This window comes from Sinocyclocheilus grahami, unplaced genomic scaffold (assembly GCF_001515645.1).
Source record: "Sinocyclocheilus grahami isolate Dianchi unplaced genomic scaffold, SAMN03320097.WGS_v1.1 scaffold223.1, whole genome shotgun sequence".
NCBI classification, from domain to species: domain Eukaryota; kingdom Metazoa; phylum Chordata; class Actinopteri; order Cypriniformes; family Cyprinidae; genus Sinocyclocheilus; species Sinocyclocheilus grahami.
In genome coordinates, this window is record NW_015505402.1 from 1,013,562 (window position 1) to 1,034,684 (window position 21,123).

Consider the following 21,123-nt stretch of genomic DNA (forward strand, 5'->3'; position numbering starts at 1 on the left):
TTTCATGTCTGTTTGTGCTTTTGGAAAAATGTAGTATGGGTGACTGGCATATTCAAGGTACTATTGACATGGAGGCATATATTGGGATTGTACAGAGACATATACTGCCATCAAGATGATGTCTTTCATGGGAAGCCCATGGTTATTAGATCAAGAAAATGCCAGCTCTCATTCTGCATGTGCTACAACAGCGTGGTTTCGTAGACTCCGAGTAAATGTGCTAGATCTGACTCGTATTGAAAATGTATGACCAGTCGTGAAAAGGAGAATCAGACAACGACGATCACAGACTGCTGAGCATCTGAAGCCTTGTTTCAAGAAAGACTGGACAAAAATTTTGCTTGCAATTAGTATCCTCAATTCCCAAACAATGAAACATTGTAATTAAAAGGAAGGTTGATGTGACACAGTGTTAAACGTGCCTCTGTCCCAACATTTTTGGAATGCGTTGCAGCCATGAAAATCCAAATTTTTTCATATTTACAAAATACATTTACATTGGTCAGTGAAAACTTTGTAAATCTTTTCTTTGTACGTTTTGTCAATTAAATAAAAGTTAAAGCTCTGGAATTGGGGTTGTGTATATAGTTCTTGACAGGGTTTGTGAGATTGATCCACATGGCTTTGCGGTTCAGTGAATGCAGTGATTTGGGTCAGTGAGTGCATAAGGAGACTAACACATCTTGAAAGTCAGATAACACTCGTTCTGGACCATAGAGAAGTTCAGGTTCCCCATTTAGAAAATCTCTGGATTTCGCTCTGTCTGAGTAGTAACTGGTGCAAAAACAGTTGAAAGATACCAGAGACTTTCAAAAGACCATTTAGTCCATTTGGGTTGCAGTTTCTGTAAATTTACCATGATATATTGATTTCTGACAGTATTTTTGGATGTTTGCTGCATTAGTTGTCCTTGAATTTTGACAAAACGTACTTTATATTGAGTTTTAGCCTTAAAGGCAGTTGGGGAAGAATAAAACCACATGCGAGTATTGAAGGAGATCCAGCAAGCTCTTTTCATTTCAGCCCCCCTTTGCGCATCTCTTTTTTTTTTCCTCCACTATCACATCTTAATGCTCGTCTTCCTTTTTTGTATTTATTACAGCAGGGAGTTGGAAAACACTATCGACTGGAAACTTTTTTAATACCACAGACTCAGCGGGAAGACACTGAAACCAACAGACGCCGTCAAACTCCAGCATCAGCTGTCAATGAGACAGACAGCTAAACTAGCTGTTTGGTGGGAGGGAGGAGGGGAATGTCCCCTAAACCAGGAATCCATTACAAAAATAGCCAGAGTTCCAGAGAGCAACAACATCACACACGCGACAACAGATGGGGATCAATTTCACAGACATTCTGCATTCATGCTCCCCACAAAACACTGTTAACATGCAGTTTTTCTACACATTTTGGCGCCTCATATGTAAATAGCCTCATCTTATTTCTGTCCTTCCTTCTTTCATGTCTGTTTGTGCTTTTGGAAAAATGTTTTTCATTTTATTTATATGCCAGTCGGAATCAGAAAGGTTGGTTATTTTTAATTACATGTGCATATTTCTTCTGCTTGCACTTTCAAGACTGCAAGACATATTTACAGATGTAAATAAACTGATGACTTGTGAGACGTCTTTCTCCGTGTGTTTAAATGTTGCCCCCTGTCTAATATAATCTTTACCTATAAGACAACAAGAGATTTATTCCACCTCTGTTAGATTTGTTGCTAAGAGGATTGAAGTAGCAGTTACTTGAAGGCACAGCTTGCTTTGAGGTCTGGATTTGAGAGAACGTTCAGTCTAAAGCAACCTGTAGTAAGAAGCACTGCTATATTGCCTTAACTTCTATAGCCACATACGGCAATCACTGAGGTCCAAAACATTTAGAAGAAGAACACCACAGCTGCCTCATTTAAAAGAGCAGATCCACTGGATGCTGTCGAGTTTGTGAAGTAGGCCTGAATATTTTCTAAATGCATGTTATATATCTTATTCATCCATGCATACGTTTCCTCTTTTTTTCTTTTCTTTTCTTTTTTTAAATTGACCATCATAATTGGACCTTCTGGTTAAAACTACATACCTTTTCAGAGATGTATGACTTCAATCTTCAATTTAGTCTGCTTATAAAAACCTTCAATTAGTTTGTGTCCCACAAAAGAAAAATCGTGAAAACTGGTTTCCACCACAGCAAAAAAATACAAATAAAATAGTAGTAATAATAAAAAGATTGCAACTTTTTCTCACAATTCTTTTTTCTAAACTTTTTTTGAGTTTATATCTCACAATTCAGACTTTTTTCTTTCACTTATAGAGAAAAAGTCACAAAAGCAAGATATGAACAATTATGAAAAGTATGAATTGTGATATAATGCTTTTTTAGAATTGATTTTATAGAACAATTCTGACTTTTTTCCTCATAATGTTTGGAATTGTGAGGGAAAAGTCTGTAACAAAAGAAAAAATGTGAAATTTAAAAAAAAAAGTCACAATTACATATGGGGTTCAAAAATAGAACTAAATTTGAAACAATTCCCTTTAAAGTCCATTTAATTTAAGAATATTTGTAAAAAAAAAAATTATAATAAATTAGGTGACATCTTTCTTCTGAGAACTGATTTTATATCACAATTCACAAAGAAATGATCTTGCGACTCTAAGTAGGGGTGTCCCCGACTAAGGATTTTCTTAGTCGAATCGGAATTTTCAAATCTTGCCGATATTCGACTGATATTGTTTCTTGGGACTTCAATCATATTGATATGAGGAAGATCATGCCCATATTCAAACAGCAGATCAAAGTGATGACTAGGTTGGATAAGATCTTGGACCAATGTTATTGTGTGTTTCCTAATGCTTTTCTTGGGCTCCATTGGGGCAATCAGACCATAATTTGATTTATCTCATTCCTGTTTATCGATGTAAATCTAAACGTATTATACCAATTAAGAGAGTGGTCAAGGAATGGTCTGTGGAGGAAGTAGACATGCTAATGGCCTGGCTACAGATTGGTCTGTTTTTAAAGAGTCATGTTTTGATTTGGATGAGTACACTGAGGTGGTTACCTCATATATACGTTTTTGTGAGACGGTGTGTGTACCTTCTAAGGCTGTTACCATACATAACAATAATAAGCCATGGTTTAATGAGGAAATAAACTAATTATGGAGGGAGAAGAACAAGGCATTTAAGAGTGGGGATAAAGAGCTTTCTAAAATTATCAATGGCGACTTTGAAAAAGCTGTTAGAAAGGCAAAAGGATATTATAAGTGTACGTTAGAAAACAAGTTGAAGATCAATGACACTTATGGTGTATGGAAAAGTCTAGAGCAGATCACAGGCTATAAGATAAAATCTCAACTCATTTCTAATGATATTACATTGCCTGATGAACTTAATGCGTTCTACAGTCGCTTTGAAAATACAATGGAGGGACCGGTTGGTCAGCCGACATGGCCCTCCTGGCCCTGTACTATGAGTCCTTCTTATAAAATAGAGGAATATGAAGTCAGGAATCTACTGCAGAAGCAGAACAGCAGAAAGGCAGCAGGCCCTGACTGCGTTCATCCTATATATTCACCGATATATTCAACTGGTTGTTAAGAGTATACAGAGTCCCAGCATGTTTTAAAGCAGCTGTTATAATTCCAATGCCAAAAAAGTTGAATATTAGTTGCTTAGATGATTACAGACCAGTGGCCCTAACTTCAGTTGCTATGAAAATCTTTGAGCGATTGGTGCTTAGGTATCTAATTTCTCAAATCTGTCTGGATTCTCCCCAATTCGCCTATAATGCTAATAGATCGGTTGATGATGCTGTGGCTCTGTGTATACATTCAATTTTGCAACACCTTGAAGCCCCCAATACTTATGTCAGAGTCCTTTTTGTGGACTATAAATCGGCATTTAATACAATTATTCCAGTTAAACTTTTTGATAAGTTAAAGCAATTGGGGATTCAACACTCCCTTGCTTTTTGCGTTTTGGATTTTTTGCAGAACAGAACACAAGTAGTTAAAATTAATAATATACTTTCAAGTCTCAAGACAATCAGTGTGGGGGCCTCACGAGGATGTGTACTGTATTGCAAATTTTTGAATTGTATTGCAAATTTTTAAGTTTGCAGATACTACTACATTGATTGGTTTAATAACAAATAATAACGAATCGGACTATAAAGGGAGGTTTCTACACTGAATGGAGTTGCACTCATAATTTGAAGTTGAAGTTTGCATTACCAAGAGTCAAGTCAGACATTCGACAGTCATAATTACGTTAACACACAGGGAAAATGTGTGACGGACGCCTCGCAGATACAAGCGAGGTAAATAATGTTTTATGTTTTGATTAAAAGATAGTTAACATTAAACGTCAGCGAAACCCTAAGAATTCACAACATTTTTTACAATAGTGCTCTGATTATAATGTTATGTATATGACACTAGTTCTTAATGTTCTAGATTTCTGTTTTGAGCTGCGCGCTGAAAATGACCTTTAGAATGAAACAGCAGGTTTTTAATCAATGGGATTTAACTAATTATTTATCTCATATAGAATATGCTTCGTTATTTATACAACATAACGTTAATATTAAGACTTATAGGCTATCTGCACAAAATGCCCCGAATGCGCCACTGAGGTCCGGACCTCTGTGAATTTTTCATGTTCAAAAATTACATTTGTTCTTTGAATAACTAATTTGCTGTTAAACTCCTCATATGCATGCCTGCATGACATGTATTATTCAGTTTAGACGGCTTGCAAGAATGTTTAGTGTCCCTGTTATGAAAATGATTGCTGCGAGACGCTGACGGAGTGAACCAGACTTGAGAGAGTTGTGAGTGAAGGCGCAGGCGCAGCCTTTTATAAGCGTTTTTGGACTTGTCTTTTCCACTTAATTTAACACTTAAGAAAGTTAATAAAGTAGGAAGTTGCAGTTTAGAATCAGTTATATCTTTATCTTATCTTATTTGCAAAAGATTGGAAATAATTTTGGTTTATTTTTATTTATTTGTTTGTGAGCGGTGTTTACCTTACTTTAGCCCGATTCACAACGGTTACCTTATAATAATGTTTTCTAATTTGAGTGGTACGGGTAGGTTTTGGCACTGCGTCATTACGTCACTTCTGTAAACAAAGAAGTTGTCCCGGCTACTAGGCTATCGCATGTGCAGATGCTGCAGGTGGTGGATCGTTTATAGCCTTTTCTCACAGCAGCTGGAATAAAGTATAACAATAATAATATTTTGAATGGTTTGATGTGATATGAGCTAACCGATCTTTAGATTTAATCACCATTGGTAGCGAGATTTATGGTAATGCTTTTTTCCTCAGTTGGTCAGAACAAAAGTGGCAGACAATTCTTATTTGGGTCATATTCCAAGATGTAGGCTAGAATCTGTGATTGCGAAGTACAGTAAATATCCACACCGGTGCGGTGACTGACTGCCACACACACATACTCTTCAGAACATTAGATTCATCCACGCCCACTCACAACCCATGCAAGGAAGATAATTCCGCACACAGCTGCAATTCCAGGTTTTCAAACAGAGATGGCGACAAAGAGGCAAAACTTACGGACTGCAGCTTTAAATTTTCACAAATCATGCTTTCATAAGAGCACTAAACTAGAAAAGTTATTGTAGTTATGTATTGTTGCAATAAACAACTGATAAAATTATCCACCCTTAAATATAGTAAAGTATTAACAAATTTTGATGCAATAAATAGGGTATGATTTAAAAATAATCATCCTTCCAAAACAGAGAAAACATCTTTCACAAACATCTACATGTCTGTCGCCTTTAAAGTGTTTATAGTGTATATAATGTTCTTCGACTATTCGGGGTCTCTAAGAAAATAGAGAGAATTTTGAGATAAACTCACAAGATATTAACTTGCAATTCTGAAGTCAGAATTGTGAGATAGTCACAATTACCTTTTTAAAAAAAAAAGAAAAGACTTTTTTTTCTTTTTCTGTTTGATAATATGGAGTACAAAAATGTAACTACATTTGAAACAATTCCATTTTTTTTTAAATGACTAAGTGATTGAAATGCCTTCCATTTTTTTTCTGAATATTTGTATAATACGGAGGACAGAATTATGACTATATATGCAACAAATCCTTTCAATTTGAATTTTAATATAGAGAACGAGCAAACTAATTAGTTTCAATTATGAAAAAGTGCAAACTAGATATTGCATTTTTCTTATTTAAAAAACAAAACAAACACTCAGTTCTTTTAAGAGATGTTCAATCAACATACAATCATCCTTTTTTAAAGCACAGAAAAACAAAAGGGGTGGAAATACTAGCGTTTGTTCACAATCATACCAAATCATACAGTATATTTCAAGCCAATCATCAAGCTCATTTCTCAATCACATTCAAACTCTCTAAATGTAAGGCAACATGCCTTCCCAGAAACATACACTGCATGTGTTTGCCCAGCTGGTATGCATTTTATTTAAATTGTTTTTCTGAAGGTAATACAGCAACAACAAATTTCACCAACAGTTCATTCATAAAATCCTCCAGGCTCTGCGCCCTCTCTGCTCCACAGCCAGACAGAACAAATCAACACTCTCTTCCTGTGCATAGGCCATTTCAGAGCTCAGAGGAGCTGAAGGAAATGAAATGATGCATTTGAGACGGCCGAGAACTCTGAACAGACGGGGTAGTAACCTGTGTGAGTGGATATGTTGAGTTTGGTGGTGGAGCGCAGGTGTGTGATGGTGGAGGGACAGGCGTTAGTTGGCTTTGGCACGCAGCTGCGCTCTCTTGCCCGTCACGGCCTGGAATCCGGTCTTGATGCTGGCGACGGAGCAACGGGAGTGACACGTCTCACACTGCAGGAAATACAGACGCGTGTCCTTCTGCAAGATTGTGTCAGGAGACCGACACGTGTGGCACGTCACGTACTCCTCTGCAACACAAAAACATACTGCTTAGTGCAGGTTTGCTTTTCCACCATGTAATGCATATTAACAACTATGCAATATTAATATTATAATATTAATATTAATTAAAACACAGGATGCATACTGAAATTATGGCAATAAGCCTATAATTATGCTATAAGCAATATACTGTATATGCTTGATGGCATGTATATTAAATATATACAATATTTTATACTTAAGATGCACACATATATATTATTTTAGACATGCATTTAATTTTTAAGATATCTTGTTAAAAAGGTGTATATGTACATTTATGTAGATATGTATTATTTTATTATTTATTCAGTGAACCCCTTATACCATTTCAATTTGATTATTTTTAACAATTCACCACTCAAATAAACACTCACTTATATATCTTCTTAAGACATTCTCTATCTGTTTCTGCTGGAATCTGCCTTTGATGACGAGCTGATTGTTTCCATCTATGGATCCACTGAAAAGTCAAAACAGTGCATATCTAAACATATAATAAATAAAAATCACACCAATTTCTATATTCTTTCCAAATCACAAAGTTCCCGTTTCTAGCTGCAGAAAGAAGAATTCTGCTCATGTATGAGACTGATCTCTTTCCAAAACCAAAATCATCTGTAAATATCCAGGAGGCAAAATCGATGGGTTTCCTTTGATGTGTCTTCTGAGATACATGCGGGTGAACACAATGATGTGCTGGAATGAGTGTGTGGAGCACTGAAAACAGTCTGCTTATCTTTTAATAATGCCTTCTGAAAGCATCACAGGGTCAGTCGCTCCCTCTAGAGCAGCAATGCCTTTCTCAACTGATTCAGGTTTCTCCCTGACATCCTGTGAAACGCCTCCAGCAAAACGTGCAAATGATGTGTTCTGGTGGAGGGTTTCAGTCGCACAGAGACGCAGGACAAATAAACCCAGAGCTTGCCAGACACTGAGACCATATTTCGCAAGGTTAATGATCAACCGATGAAGGAAAACAACCATTGGTTGAGTGGTGCCCCCCATAAAACTAAATAATGGTTCACTTACAAATGACATATGGACAGAAGATCATTATAGGCTCTTTCCACAAACCGGGCCCAAAAAAGTATTTCTTCGTCAGCAAATAGTTAAGAGATGCTTAACCTATACTTATAAAATTTGAATGAATACAATTTCAAAACAAACATTGGTCATTCCAAAACATTAGTATTTACTACAATAAATTAAACATCAGTTCAACGCATCACATTTTAAGATGGCTGGAGGTAGACGAGGCAAAAAAAACTAAAATCTTTCAGGTGTTGAAAACTAGCTACTTATGTAGTGTTAATTGTTTGCTAGATAACAAGCATATCAAGTTTATCAAGCATATCTAACTGTTCTCAGAAAAATATCAAAAACTCACCATGTGCCCAACTCGGCCAGCAAAAAAGCCAAAAGATGTTTTGGTTGTCGATGCAACCTGGGAAAAGAAAAAAATAAAGATTTAAGGTAAAGTGCCATCGAAAATAAAGTTCACGTGTGCAAATATACGATTGAATTATGGCAGAAATGAAATGCCCAACAACACAATACGAGTTCAGAAATACAACAACTTTCCAGTTCTTTAGAGCAAATCAAACTCAAAGTCAACTCCAGAGTTTCATTACGGCTCTATAAAACAGCTGGACTATTTCAAGTTTAGACTTACAGTTTGCAGATGTCTGTGAAGTTTACGAATGAGGTCTTCTTTGTGCCGACCCTGACAACCTGAGGCGGCTTCATCACAAACTTTCTCTTCTCTCCAGCCACCATGTCTGGATTTTTTTCCCGCATGATGTTAAAGACTCTATTCAAAAGCTTAAAAAGGTGATATTAATAATAATAACAAGAGCAGAGGCAAGCAGCCATTATCTAAGGAACATAGTGGTACAAACTAAAATTAAGACACGGCAATGATTCTTTAGTTTCAAGTTTTCAAGGGGATCAAACATATTGCAGTCAACCCATACATCAGAATCAGAAATATAAAATACATTTTACAGAATTTTATTAAAGGAACAGTTTACCCAAAATGAAAATCTGTCGACCAAATCAATATAATGGATAAAGGAAGCAAGACGTCTAAATGATGGATTTGTTTCTTACAAACACGCAGCTTTTCACTTCACAAGACTGTAACTGATGGACTGGAGTGCTGTGGATTACTTGTGGAATATTGCAATGATTTTATCAGCTTTTTGGACTGACGGCACCCATTCACTGCAGAGGATCCATTGGTGAGCAAGTGACGCAATGCTACATTTCTCCAAATCTGTTCTGATGAAGACACAAACTCATCTACATCTTGGATGGCCTGAGGCGCGTAGATTTGTAGCAAATTTTCATTTTTGGGTAAACTATTCCTTCAAATATGCAGTGTATCCAAAACATACTTGAACACGTATCCTATACTTGATGTATGGTTGTCCTAACATAACATAAAATAGTAAAAAAACTGCCATGTACATAAAAAAAAAAAACACCTGAAACGCACAGAAGCTATTGTTTAAAATGAAGACATCGTGTATAAGTATTGTGACATATTCTGACTGTCAAACATTACATATCCACAGTTTATGTGACAAACTACACCTGTGCGAACAAGATCTGATTTCACACATCTAATAAATATCATCTTGACACCAGCTGTAATAATTCCAAACGTGTTTCAGAAAAGAGAAGTTAACAGAGACAAGCTGTTCTGCCAACAAATGCACCAGATGGCAGCAGTTTCTGGCCCTTTATCAAGTTATCACCTGAAACAAGCACATATGTTCTGTGCCGCACGTTGAATAATAAATGTGCCCATTCACCTCATCATATGTGTAATCCCTCTCCGATCCTGCCCAGGCAGGGCCCGTCTGTGTGCTGAATGTGATGTCATCTGTGTTTTTACTGTCTTCATCTTCCACTCCTTTCACACAAACAGCACAGAATTAGACTGCCAACATTATAGTTATTTACAGAAAAACGCCCTACTAAAGCACTTACCGTCATCTTTGCTCTGACTGTCCGTGTCCTCTAGAAAATCTTTGACTTTTCTTGATTTCTTCTTCTTAGTGGGCAGCATTAGTTCATCCTCCTCTTGTGTCTCTGATGGCTCCGTTTCGATCTTCAGCTCCTTTTCGGAAATTTACAATTTATTTAGTACAAGACAATGCATGTCAACTGTCAAAAATATCAGTGCTGAACATATCAAACTTCAAATGCAAAGAGAGTGTAGGCTCAGACATCAATTTATTTTTCAAAGGAATCCAAGGCCACTGAAGAATAACGCTTTCATGGTCAAAACATCGTTCAATGTGAAAAGCCATTACGGCCATGAAAACAATCGAGAGTTTAACAACTATACATGTGCAAACAATCGACTGACCTTCATTCCTTCTTCAAGCTCAGCATCAAAAATCTTCTCTTTTTTGGACTTCTTTTTCTTTTTCTTCTGGTTGAAGAAGTTTAAGTCATCCAGGTCATCTGATGTTTCTGGAAAATCACCAAAATCAAATCAAACAAGCCACACTTTTTGGACTGTATTTCAAATTTCAATAAACATTCAGTGTGCAAAGAAAAGCTGGCCAATATATTGGATTTTTTCCCCCTATATTATTTCATTGTTGATTGAACATGTGAACAAGACACTTTTAAATAGGGCTGTGTGATATAAAAAAAAATATTGACACTGTTATATAATAATATATATTTATAATATTTAATTTATAAAATTTAATATATAATATTTGGACTTTAATCAAGACTTTGGGAAAATATTTCCATTGCTTTACATTTAACAATGCCTTTTGGTGTTCAGGAATTTGAAACATATTTCAAAAGGAAACCGAGTAGAGCTTTATCAAAAAGCTGCAACATGTCTCTAGAACAGACAAAACAATACAATACAGGTAAACATCAAAACAATAAAAAAACAAACCAGAATTTTACATAAACCCTGCCTTCTGCTTTAGAGAAGAGGAAGAGAAAACTACAGGTGCACGTAAAAATCTATTCATATATGAATCGCCATTCTGTCTTCTAACGATTCTAGTGGATTCACAAGTATCAACATCAATGTTCTAAAGCAGCGGCTCTTGATACTGTTCCTGGCCTCGCCCTGCTCTGCACACGCTCTGCATCTCTCTCTCTCTCTCATTCAGATCACCAGCTCAGTGAATACACTTATTTTCAAATACTATAGTTATGAGAAGCGTTATACATGGACGTGCATGTGGTTGACGAGCTGTATTAAAGCTTTAATCAGAATAAAACCCTATATTAAAAGCTAACGGAAGCAGTAGCATTTACAAATAACAGCGTATCTAAAAGTATGAGACAACAACAAACAAAAATTTTAGGCCTACCATTAAAAGCCGTGCTTGCACAGGTTCTGCGCGATCCTCTTCAATAATATCCTCTGCGTCTCAATCGGGCTCAAATTGATAAGCAATATAGACGACATCATTGTTTACAATACAACCGGAGCACATGCCGCTATGTTGAGGGGCGGGACGATTAGACGCACGCTAGCGGTGGTTTAGCCAATCACAACACACTGGGCCAGCTAATCAATCAGAGCCCATCATGTATTTCTGAGGCAGGGGCTTCATAAAAGCAGGAAATGATCAGTGCGTTCAGAGGAGAAGGGACAGAGAGGTGTGGAATAAAGGTAAATTATGTGAAAAATAATGCGTTTTTTAACCAACGAAGCATTAACACATGTTAGACTGCACCCCATAAACACAATCAAGCCTATAAAAAAAACCAGCCAACCACCCCTTTAATACACAACCAAACTGCAATTTTTAACATGCATAACTTTAATGAGCCTAACATGTAAACATTATGATTTAAGTACTTAATCCAGCAGAAACTTGAGCATAATCAGCATAGTTTAAACACCCGTAACAGACGCAACTACTTGCCTAGAAATCGATATTTGCGTAAAGTTGAGCATCTCTGAACTTCTAGCTGCTCTCAGTCGCTCTCAAAGCTCAACTCCCATAGGAATGAACTGGAAACACTCACACTGCTCCGCTCACTCGACCCCAGTGGACACGCACCGTAAGAAATCATGCGTTCTGCGGTTTAGAAAATGTGCGTACTCGCATCATGATTTCGATTAATTGCACAGCCTTAGTTTTTAATGTGTTTTTTTAACATGGCAATTACAAACCCAATTCCAAAATAGTTGGGACAATGTACAAATTGTGAGTAAAAAAGGAATGGAATAATTTACAAATCTCATAAACTTATATTTTATTCACAATAGAATATAGATAACATATCAAATGTTGAAAGTGAGACATTTTGAAATGTCATGCCAAATATTGGCTCATTTTGGATTTCATGAGAGCTACACATTCCAAAAAAGTTGGGACAGGTAGCAATAAGAGGCCGGAAAAATTAAATGTACATATAAGGAACGCCAGTTGTACACTGGAAAATATTCAGAAAAATCACTTTCTGCAAAATTCTGTGTGAATTGTTTCAATAACACAGATCTGAAGAATTATTGTGTCATTTTATGCACAAATATTGCTGTTTATTACTATGCATTGTTATTCTGACACACACAAAAAAAAGGATTAAATGTTCCGTTTTCATTTTGCTAAAAACCTCTTCATTATGTGCAAAAAAGTTCCCTTTTAGGGTAATTTGTTATTTTGATTTAGAACTTATGTTTTGGCCACTTAAATCTGCTTTTTAAGCATTTGTTCAAGATCAAATATACATTGAGTTATTTGGAATATTTTATAGTATACGGCTGGTATGAATGAATGAATGAATGGAGGCATTTATATGGCGCTTTATTGTGTATTGCTGTACACCCAAAGCGCTTTACAATCATATGAGGTGGTCTCTCCTCAAGCACCACCAGTGTGCAGCATCCAGGTAGGATAAAATGGGGAAAATTGGGCATTCACTAGCCAGGCAGGTGGAAAAGCCCATAATAATCTGTCTTTGTGTTCTCTACTCAATATTACTACAGCTATTTAACTATGCAATCAAAAAGCGACAACATTAAAGCAGAACACAACTGTGATGTGTTGTACCTTTCTTCCTCCCCTCATCTTCATCAAAATCGAACTCTTTCTCATCGGCCCCGTCAGCCTCTGTCTCTTTCGTTTCCAACTGTTGGCCTTCATCTCCCTCTCCACCATCTTCCTCCAGCATAAAAGGCTTCTTCTTTTTCTTCTTCTTCTTGGTCATAGTGGGATCAAATATCATCTGGAGGGACCAGAGCATGAGTTTAATAATGAGATTTAAAAAAGTCAAAATTAAGCATGCAATCATCTAATCCTAATAATCTAACCTAATAATCATATTAAAGCTCTCTAAGATAATGCCAACCATGATTAGTTTCAAAAACACAAAATGCTAAGGCTTTTGAACCTAATTTTGGTTTGCACAACAAGAATAGATCAATGTGGAGTAGACGAAACCAAGATTTCATTTGCGACATCTCTTACATTAATCATAAAACAGTTCAAATGTTATCTAAGAAGAATCATATAACGTGGAAGCTTCTTTAGACAGGTAAGTCATGGTAATACCATAGTACGTTTACTTATATCATGGTTTTGAAGTGTATGTATTATGGTATGGTATGGTATGGTATGATGGTACTTTACTACTTCTGGGCACCTTTTGTATGTGATACTGCTTTATTAAATAATCACCATATTCACATACCATAGTAAATTTACATGATTCTTCAAGAACACCAAGGTAATGCCATGGTGTGTCGAAGAAACATAGTAAAGTAGTAGAAAATGTCCAAAGAAACCATAGTAGTACCATAAAAACTGTATTACCAATGTACTTCTGCAAAAACAGAAAAAGAAAAAGAAAAAAAACATGGCAGTATCACAGAAAATGCCGTAAAATATGGTCATATCACGGTACCAGTACAAAAAAAAATAGTAGTATCATGGTGCTCGTCCAAATAAACATGTCTTTGCAACGTCCAAACAATCATGGTATTACCATGGTAAATGTTCAAAGAACATGGTATCATGTGTACATTTCCATGGAAGTATCAATTACGTTTTGTCAATAAAATGGCAAGACAATTAGAGAAACGTAAGTCGTTTACTATCTAACTAGCTGACAAATGGCAAACAGATCTAGAAAAGACGAGCTGTGCACATGTTTCTTCACAGCCTTTACTGGTAACGTTAGGCCTAACTGTCCTTCTCTTTCGACTGCCTAAATAAATTCATATTAACAAATATTTTTCCTAAACAACGATTGTTTACTAACCTCGTCTCCTGACATGGGTTCGACTTGTTGTGAAAACGCAGGAAGCAAAAATAAACGTTATTATAGGCTATTCTTAACGAACACCCTCGATATGCGCGTTGCCTGCGACAGGTCGGGCGGATCTACGCATGCGCGTTAGAAGGCGCGTTGCATGATGGTTGTTGTAGTTCTGTCTGCAAAACTACGTAGGGCAGACTAGGGACATTTTTGTTTCAACGTTTGTTACTCAGTGACTCTCGAACTAAAATATTAGCACAATTAACTAATACAATTGTGGCACAAAAATGCATCTCAGCAGCCATGTATGATAGGGATTACAGAACTCTTTGTCCATATCATGTTTGATCAGATTATTGGAGCTCATAAACCAAAACCCTATTGAGCTGGCTGGGCACTTATTCACATGCCGGGCAGTTTCCACTGATCTCAGAGACATATTGTTCTGTGATTTCTGAAACTGGATCGCAATAAGGCTTTGAAACTAAATGCAAGATGTTGAAATCAAAGGTTTCTCTATTACCAAACTATATAATAGCTTCGACTACATGCTGAAAATGGAAACATGTAGAATCACTCATCACAGTTTATTTGGTCTCAATTCCTACCATTATATGTTGAAAATATACTATGTCTTTTCTATGATGTGGACATTTCTGTTTCATATACTTCCATTTTCACAAATGAATATTTCTCTTATTTTATCGTACATTATCTAAAAATAAAACAATTAAAGTCTTTTTATAAAATCTCATGTTTCAAAACCAGGACCCAAGTGTATCATATACACAAGTGTATTACATATTCTCACTAAAATATTAGAATTGTGTTTGTGATTCATTATTTGATACACTTTGACCCTGATTTCACAGTAGTAAGTAAAACTGAAATATACATATTTTACGTTTGAATATTATATCTAGTTTTATATTAGATCATGTGATCAAAATCATGTCCAAACCACATTTTCTGAATATAGAAATATTAAAATATTTATTTAAAAAAACTCTCTCTGAAAAGCAACAATACAGTATGTTTTTTTTAAGTCTTTTTACTGTGAAAACATATTTCATATGTCCAAAATGAATTCAGTTAAATTATATTTGTGATAATATTTGGGATGATTTGAATATCCATTTTAAGTGTTACAGAGAACAAGATATAGGAAAAGATCATAAATGCTGCAAATCATTTAAAATATGCAAGATCCTGTGCTGAAAATTTGTTCATGTTAAATCACTGCATGTTTAACCAGACTAACAGTTTGTAACGGACTTGAATTGTAACCATGCGATCCAAACTACTGCTAGCGATAGTTTTATAGTGCCATATATTATATAACTTTACTCTTTAGCAACTAAATCAAACCGACTATGCAACCAGTTCATCACCTTGGCAATCGGTTCAAAGCTGTTGGCTGTTGGTCTCAAAAAATAAAATGACATTTAAAAAAAGCAAAATCACTTGATACCCAGTGATTAACATGTAGAGAAAAAATAGTTTGATATGTTTATAATAATATAATATCGAAACATCTTTAAAACAACATTAATTTACTTGAGAGGCAAGATTAAGACTTGTTTTCAGATATTCGCATTTTTTTATAAACCATTAGAAAATAGTTTTCTTGTTTTAAGCATTAATAGGTTTGGTATCACAGCGTATTAAAAGTTTTTATTCATAATTAGAATGTTCTATTTTTATATTTTAGTTTGTTCTCGTAATTTTGTGTTTTTGTCATTTTTGTTAATATTGTTTATATACGTAGTTTGCATTCATTTTATTTCAGTTTTAGCTTTGGTTATTTTAGTACATCAAGATAAACTAAATTAAAATGTAGTTTTTTATATATTTTATTTTATTTCAGTTCAAGTTTGTTTATTTCAAGTAACAAAAACTGTTCAGTTTAGTGAATATAATAACTATGATAATAAACTAAATATACAGTCAAGATACAGTATATTCTCTTACATTTTAAAACAAGACAAAAATTGCAATAATTGTTTTTCTTCTTCTTCAGTAAATGTAATTATCAAAGATACAGGTTTTTCGATGTCCACTATGCTCCAAGATCTGTCTTACAATTTAAAGAAGCCAAAACATGATCATGGTAATTTGTATGAGATGGTGAAAACATTCAACTCTCATGGTTTTTCTCTTATTAGGTTCTGCTTTGGTTTAGGCATATTTGCTCCATCCCATATGAACGCTCATGAGGGAGCGTTAAAGGTGGAGCAGCCCAGAAGACAAAGCTGGTGTTAATGACAGAAACACATGCTTTCTTAACCTGTCCAGACCCTGTCAAGACAGCCTTTATAGCATCTCTTCATCCTGGACAATTCAAAGGTTTCCCAAATCTCTCGAGAGCAATGTTCGGCACTCACTCGGTTGGCTTTTCCACTTCCATGGCTTTGATTTCACAATTGTTGTCCAAGTCTCTGGCAGCATCCAGATGAGCAAACGATGGATGTAATTACCTAATGTACTTGCATACTTTGGGGCTGAATATGTGAATGAAATGTCACCACATTGAGCCAGCCCAAAAACAAGAAAAATCAACACCGACATGATTGTTTCTATAAAGCATTTTTATAGATTTTTTTGTCACTTTAAACTAAACAAAATAGCATTCGCAACCCTTTTGTGTCCGTAATGTGACGTTGTTCAGGAAAACATGATGTTCCAAAATAAAACGTACACTCTCAGAAATCTATTGGGGCGGTACCCTACCCTAACTCTTGTTACTTAGTACTTTAAAAGTACATATTATTACATTTTGAAATAGTACCACCCTAGTAAATTTGGTATTTTTGCAGGGCTGTGCATTTTACAGAAAATCTTGTAAAAATTTATATTTTACATTCCACCCCATTTATTGAGATGTAGAAAGCAGTATTGTATCTGTGGGTGGGCTTTTCTATTACTGCCTAAAGCACATGGAATCAGCTCATTTCTGTGTTTATTATCGTACACCATCAGTTCACATTGAATCTATTTGTAACATCTGGGCCCTTCCTTTGGAAGAATCTTTGGAAAACAATGTTTACCAGTACATGATTTTGTTATGAGCATTTGCTTCAAAGGTCAGAAGGTCGGAAGTCAAAGAAGTGAGAAGTCGTCTAAAGAGAAAACAGGTTTCCTAATGGGCAAATGTGATTTTAAATTTAGTGGACAAACTTCAGGGTTCAGAACAATAATTATAGCGTCATCTGCTGGTCAAAATGTTCCTCCCCACTTTAAAAATGCCACACTTCATTTAGACTCTTGATATTGTGCAATTGTATTGAAATTGTTGTTGAAGGTGTAATGAAACGCCTTAAGCGTAACATTGTTCTTAAAACTAGAAGAGAGAGATCAAAAAGCATGCATGCAACAAATCCATATCAAATAAACATCCAAATGCATCAGCTTTTGGATCTTGTAACAATCATACCTGCCCTGAGAGGGAAACAAAGCAAATTCTTCTTGTTTTCTGTGTGTAATTATTGATTATGTCATGTGCCTGCATTGGATCTGATGACATTTGAGTCACAAATTAAAAACAGGCTCTCGTGCGTGGGTGAATATTGTTCACATTCCTACCTTTTTATTTAAAAAATCTAAATAACTCTCAGGGTTTTCTCTCGCAAACACACACAATGTCCCTAAAAAGTATTTGGACACTTCATGTCTGAATGTCACAAAATATCAAAGCAAGTGGCATCTGTGCTTTTCTGAGCCTTTTTGTGCAACTGGTGTTTTGGTGATTTATAGTAAGGTAGACCCTTCACATTAAATATGAACATGTTCCATTAACGTTTGACAGCCGGATTGTGGCAAACGCTTTAATTTGAACTGTATATCTACTGTTTATTTGTTTTTGTTCAGAAAAAAATGTTTCTGACATTCATTCATAAGTGTGAAGCAAGTGCCCTAATATGTTTTTCGGGCCACTTGCTCTCTCTTCATACGCATATACTTATCCTTGACCCTTTATCTTTTTTTTTTTTTACATCGGTCTCTCTCCCTCTGTCCCGTCTGGGCGTGTGGATCCGCCCCTGCTTAATTTTATCATTTCGCCCCTTTCTGAATTTCCCAACTACAAAAGTCTGTCTGACATTTCTCTCTCAGTCTCAGCAGGGGAGCGGGGAATATCTCAAGCCAGCCACACAAAGGGAAAACAGGGGACCCCCTTACTCACCAGGACAGGTCAGTTTGTAAATTCCCAACACCGACTCCTGAAGATTTCCATGGGTAGTTTTGCTTTTGAATGCACCCTGAAAGAGGATATAAAAAAGACGAGATTGTCAGAAACAGGAGGTTGAACATGGTGAGACATGATGAATTGTGATCAAATGCTACTAGAAATACTGTAAACCGGAACTGTAGCTCTGCTTGTGAACTTTTAAGTGTTTTGTGAGTATTAATATAGAACTTACTGCACTGGAATATAACAGTCCTTCTCGTTTTCTTGGCACATGCTATTTGGCCTATACTACAAAAAAATGACTCCGTTGCCGGCTGGAGAAGTGGTTTTGCGCAAAATCTATAGGTTATAATTTTAACTACCATTAAAGTGCTCTGATAGATGTTTTTTGTATGTTGTAACATAAAGGAATAGGTTACGCTTACGTTTGTTTTACGTCTAATTTCTGCGCATTTACAAAACGTTTTGAGCTTCAGTTTGGATAAATTTGACCTTTCAAAGATAATTCATAAAGGCTAGTTTTGTCTATTTTTTTTTTCTCTCTCTCTCTGTTTGTTTAGGGGTTTGAAATAGCACAAGCCTTTAAAGCTTGAACATCCAGTTTTGTGTATGGCTAATTCTGTTTGTGTACGTATGTGATTATTACTAAATCTGCAGCTTTATGTTTTTGATGTTTGTGTTTGAAACTATTGTCTCGTGCAGGGTGAAGTCTTAATATGAATCCGTCATTGTTGCTGTGCTGTGTGCTGCTCTGTTTAGCCTGCTGTGTTACGGTACATACACACATGATTATGGAGGAACAATACAGCTCCAACCAAACAACCATCAGCTTACACGCAAATAACCAAACAGATGCACCTTCTGTGCTCATAGTCGGTAAGGCTTCTTTCTCTTACAGAGAAACTGTTCGAAACAAATCGTCATCATTCTTAATCAAGAACTGTAAAAATGGTCAACAGAAACTTCTAGCTAAGTGCCAAGCTGTTGTTTTTAATCGCATCAGTATGAATGCATCATTCTCTATTTCACATTTCTTCATGTTACTAATTTAGAAACATTCCACTTAAATGATGTATGTTCTAATGTAGTTGTTTTCCGCTATCGAAGGGCTTTCAAAAACACCTAAGAAGAACAAGAAAACGGAAAAGAAACCAAAAAAGGTTTGTAAAGTTAGATATTGATTTATGGTTACCCCTTTAATACAATTGTCCACACAAATATAATCATGAGAAGCTACAAAAAACCAACAACAACAAAAATTATGTTAGGGTGTTTAATTTAGTTTATGGTGATTTAAAATATGTTTAAAAATAATATGCTGCTAAGTACAAACTGTTCACATATTTATTCAGTCTACCGCCTTGTATCAGTCTTAAAATATTAGAATTTCAGGATGATCAAATTCAGTATTTGTTTATTGATCTGTACGTCTATTCAGGGAAATATAGATATATGTTTATTAAAATTGAAATAGCTGTATTGGATTTAGTATAGCATTCTGTGACGGAAATTACATTTTAAATATTTTTGGAGGTTATGTAGACCACTCCTTTGTTTTGCTGAGGCTAATTTCATAGCTAGCATTTTACACAATTAAACAACATTTCCCCACTTTTCAAACACGACCAAATTGCTTGGAAATTACGTGATATTTACCAGGATCTTGTTTTCTTCGCGCACCACGCGTCGGGCTCTTCTCTGGCACTTTTGTCTGCTTGGAAACCAAGTAGCTAACGGTTGATAACAAAAGTTGTTTTACAGACACATTAGTTGGACGTGGTGAAAATGATGCCTTAACTAGGGTACGGTGGTCATTTGTGCTAAAAATGTCAAGCGTTTTCGCTCCGTGTTAATCATTGGCTCATGTTTACTTGCAATAACAAATATAAAATGCACCACATAGGAACTTAAACCTTCATTTGGTATGTGTTTCAGAAATTCAGCAACCGTGTGAAGAGACCTCCGCCGCCGCCGAACTGCGTGCCGCTCTGGAGCAGCTGCACGACGCCCAACGCGGTGTGCTGCGAGCAGTGCGCCTTCTGCCACTGCCGCCTGTTCAAGACCGTCTGCTACTGCCGCATGGGTAACCCGAAATGCTGAACACCCCCTGCCCTGAAAGGAGGAGGATGGGACTGTCCCGATCCCAAAGGCTTGTTTATAAAACCCTGTGGGATTAGGACAACCGAACATCAGTGCACTCCATCATATAATCGGAGATTTCCTGGCTAGATATTATAACGTTACCTACTGCTCGTCACAAACGCTCGGGAATAAGGAGAAGAGCCACCTGGGTGATTACCGAAGTACTTTACATTTTAATTCAATGTATATGTATTTTTAAAATGTTCGCGTTAATGAAAAGAGTAAGCACTTTATGGAAAAATGTTAAAGCATCCGGGTCTGACCTGCAACCTGTTTGAGCTGCTGTAAACAAAAAAGGGATCCAGCAGAAAAGGGGAAATCACCATGACAACCACAGTTGCCGCCAAATAGTTGTTGGTGTTTACTACAGTAAAACCCGCCAACACTCTCGACAATAAATCAAAGAAAACTAAAAATAAACATATAATTAAATAAAACGACAGATTCAGAGAGCTTATTTAATAAGAGTATTTTACAGAAAGAAATAAATTAATGGTAATTGGTTTAAACTAATGGGGAATATTTTTGTTGAAAGACAAAGTAGATGAGTAAATATAGTTCTTGGGTCGGTTTTAAAAATGTACGTTTCTGTACATTCAT

General features: G+C 36.0%; 2 protein-coding genes across 4 annotated transcripts; one reads left to right on the top strand and one right to left on the bottom strand.

Annotated features, from left to right (window-relative positions):
- Nucleotides 1–6,236: 6,236 nt before the first annotated feature.
- On the bottom strand, nt 6,237–20,082 carry LOC107596782 (eukaryotic translation initiation factor 2 subunit 2-like). 2 transcript variants are annotated; one of them, XM_016287590.1, is made up of 10 exons: nt 20,038–20,082; nt 18,376–18,451; nt 12,989–13,163; nt 10,318–10,424; nt 9,936–10,065; nt 9,758–9,858; nt 8,614–8,762; nt 8,329–8,385; nt 7,316–7,401; nt 6,237–6,925 (listed from the first exon to the last, which is right to left on the bottom strand). In XM_016287590.1, the coding sequence occupies exons 3-10, from the start codon at nt 13,161–13,163 to the stop codon at nt 6,750–6,752; spliced, it is 981 nt and encodes a 326-aa protein (XP_016143076.1). In that variant the 5' UTR covers nt 18,376–18,451; nt 20,038–20,082; the 3' UTR covers nt 6,237–6,749. The 2 variants fall into 2 exon arrangements, with proteins under 2 accessions (XP_016143076.1, XP_016143075.1); XM_016287589.1 differs by lacking the exons at nt 18,376–18,451; nt 20,038–20,082 and adding an exon at nt 14,199–14,354.
- On the top strand, nt 18,309–20,495 carry LOC107596783 (agouti-signaling protein-like). 2 transcript variants are annotated; one of them, XM_016287591.1, is made up of 4 exons: nt 18,309–18,383; nt 19,084–19,257; nt 19,489–19,541; nt 20,317–20,495. In XM_016287591.1, the coding sequence occupies exons 2-4, from the start codon at nt 19,098–19,100 to the stop codon at nt 20,479–20,481; spliced, it is 378 nt and encodes a 125-aa protein (XP_016143077.1). In that variant the 5' UTR covers nt 18,309–18,383; nt 19,084–19,097; the 3' UTR covers nt 20,482–20,495. The 2 variants fall into 2 exon arrangements, with proteins under 2 accessions (XP_016143077.1, XP_016143079.1); XM_016287593.1 differs by lacking the exon at nt 18,309–18,383 and adding an exon at nt 18,433–18,504.
- Nucleotides 20,496–21,123: the final 628 nt, after the last annotated feature.

Bases quoted from the DNA above. Each gene is read 5' to 3' on its own strand.
- LOC107596782 (XM_016287589.1), bottom strand. The intron at 10,425-12,988 runs GTACAACACATC...GTGATTTTCCAG, and splicing joins AGATGAGGGGAGGAAGAAAG to AAACATCAGATGACCTGGAT. The intron at 10,066-10,317 runs GTCAGTCGATTG...ATTTCCGAAAAG, and splicing joins AGCTTGAAGAAGGAATGAAG to GAGCTGAAGATCGAAACGGA.
- LOC107596783 (XM_016287591.1), top strand. From the start codon at position 19,098: ATGAATCCGTCATTGTTGCTGTGCTGTGTGCTGCTCTGTTTAGCCTGC. The intron at 19,258-19,488 runs GTAAGGCTTCTT...CCGCTATCGAAG, and splicing joins ACCTTCTGTGCTCATAGTCG to GGCTTTCAAAAACACCTAAG. The intron at 19,542-20,316 runs GTTTGTAAAGTT...TATGTGTTTCAG, and splicing joins CGGAAAAGAAACCAAAAAAG to AAATTCAGCAACCGTGTGAA.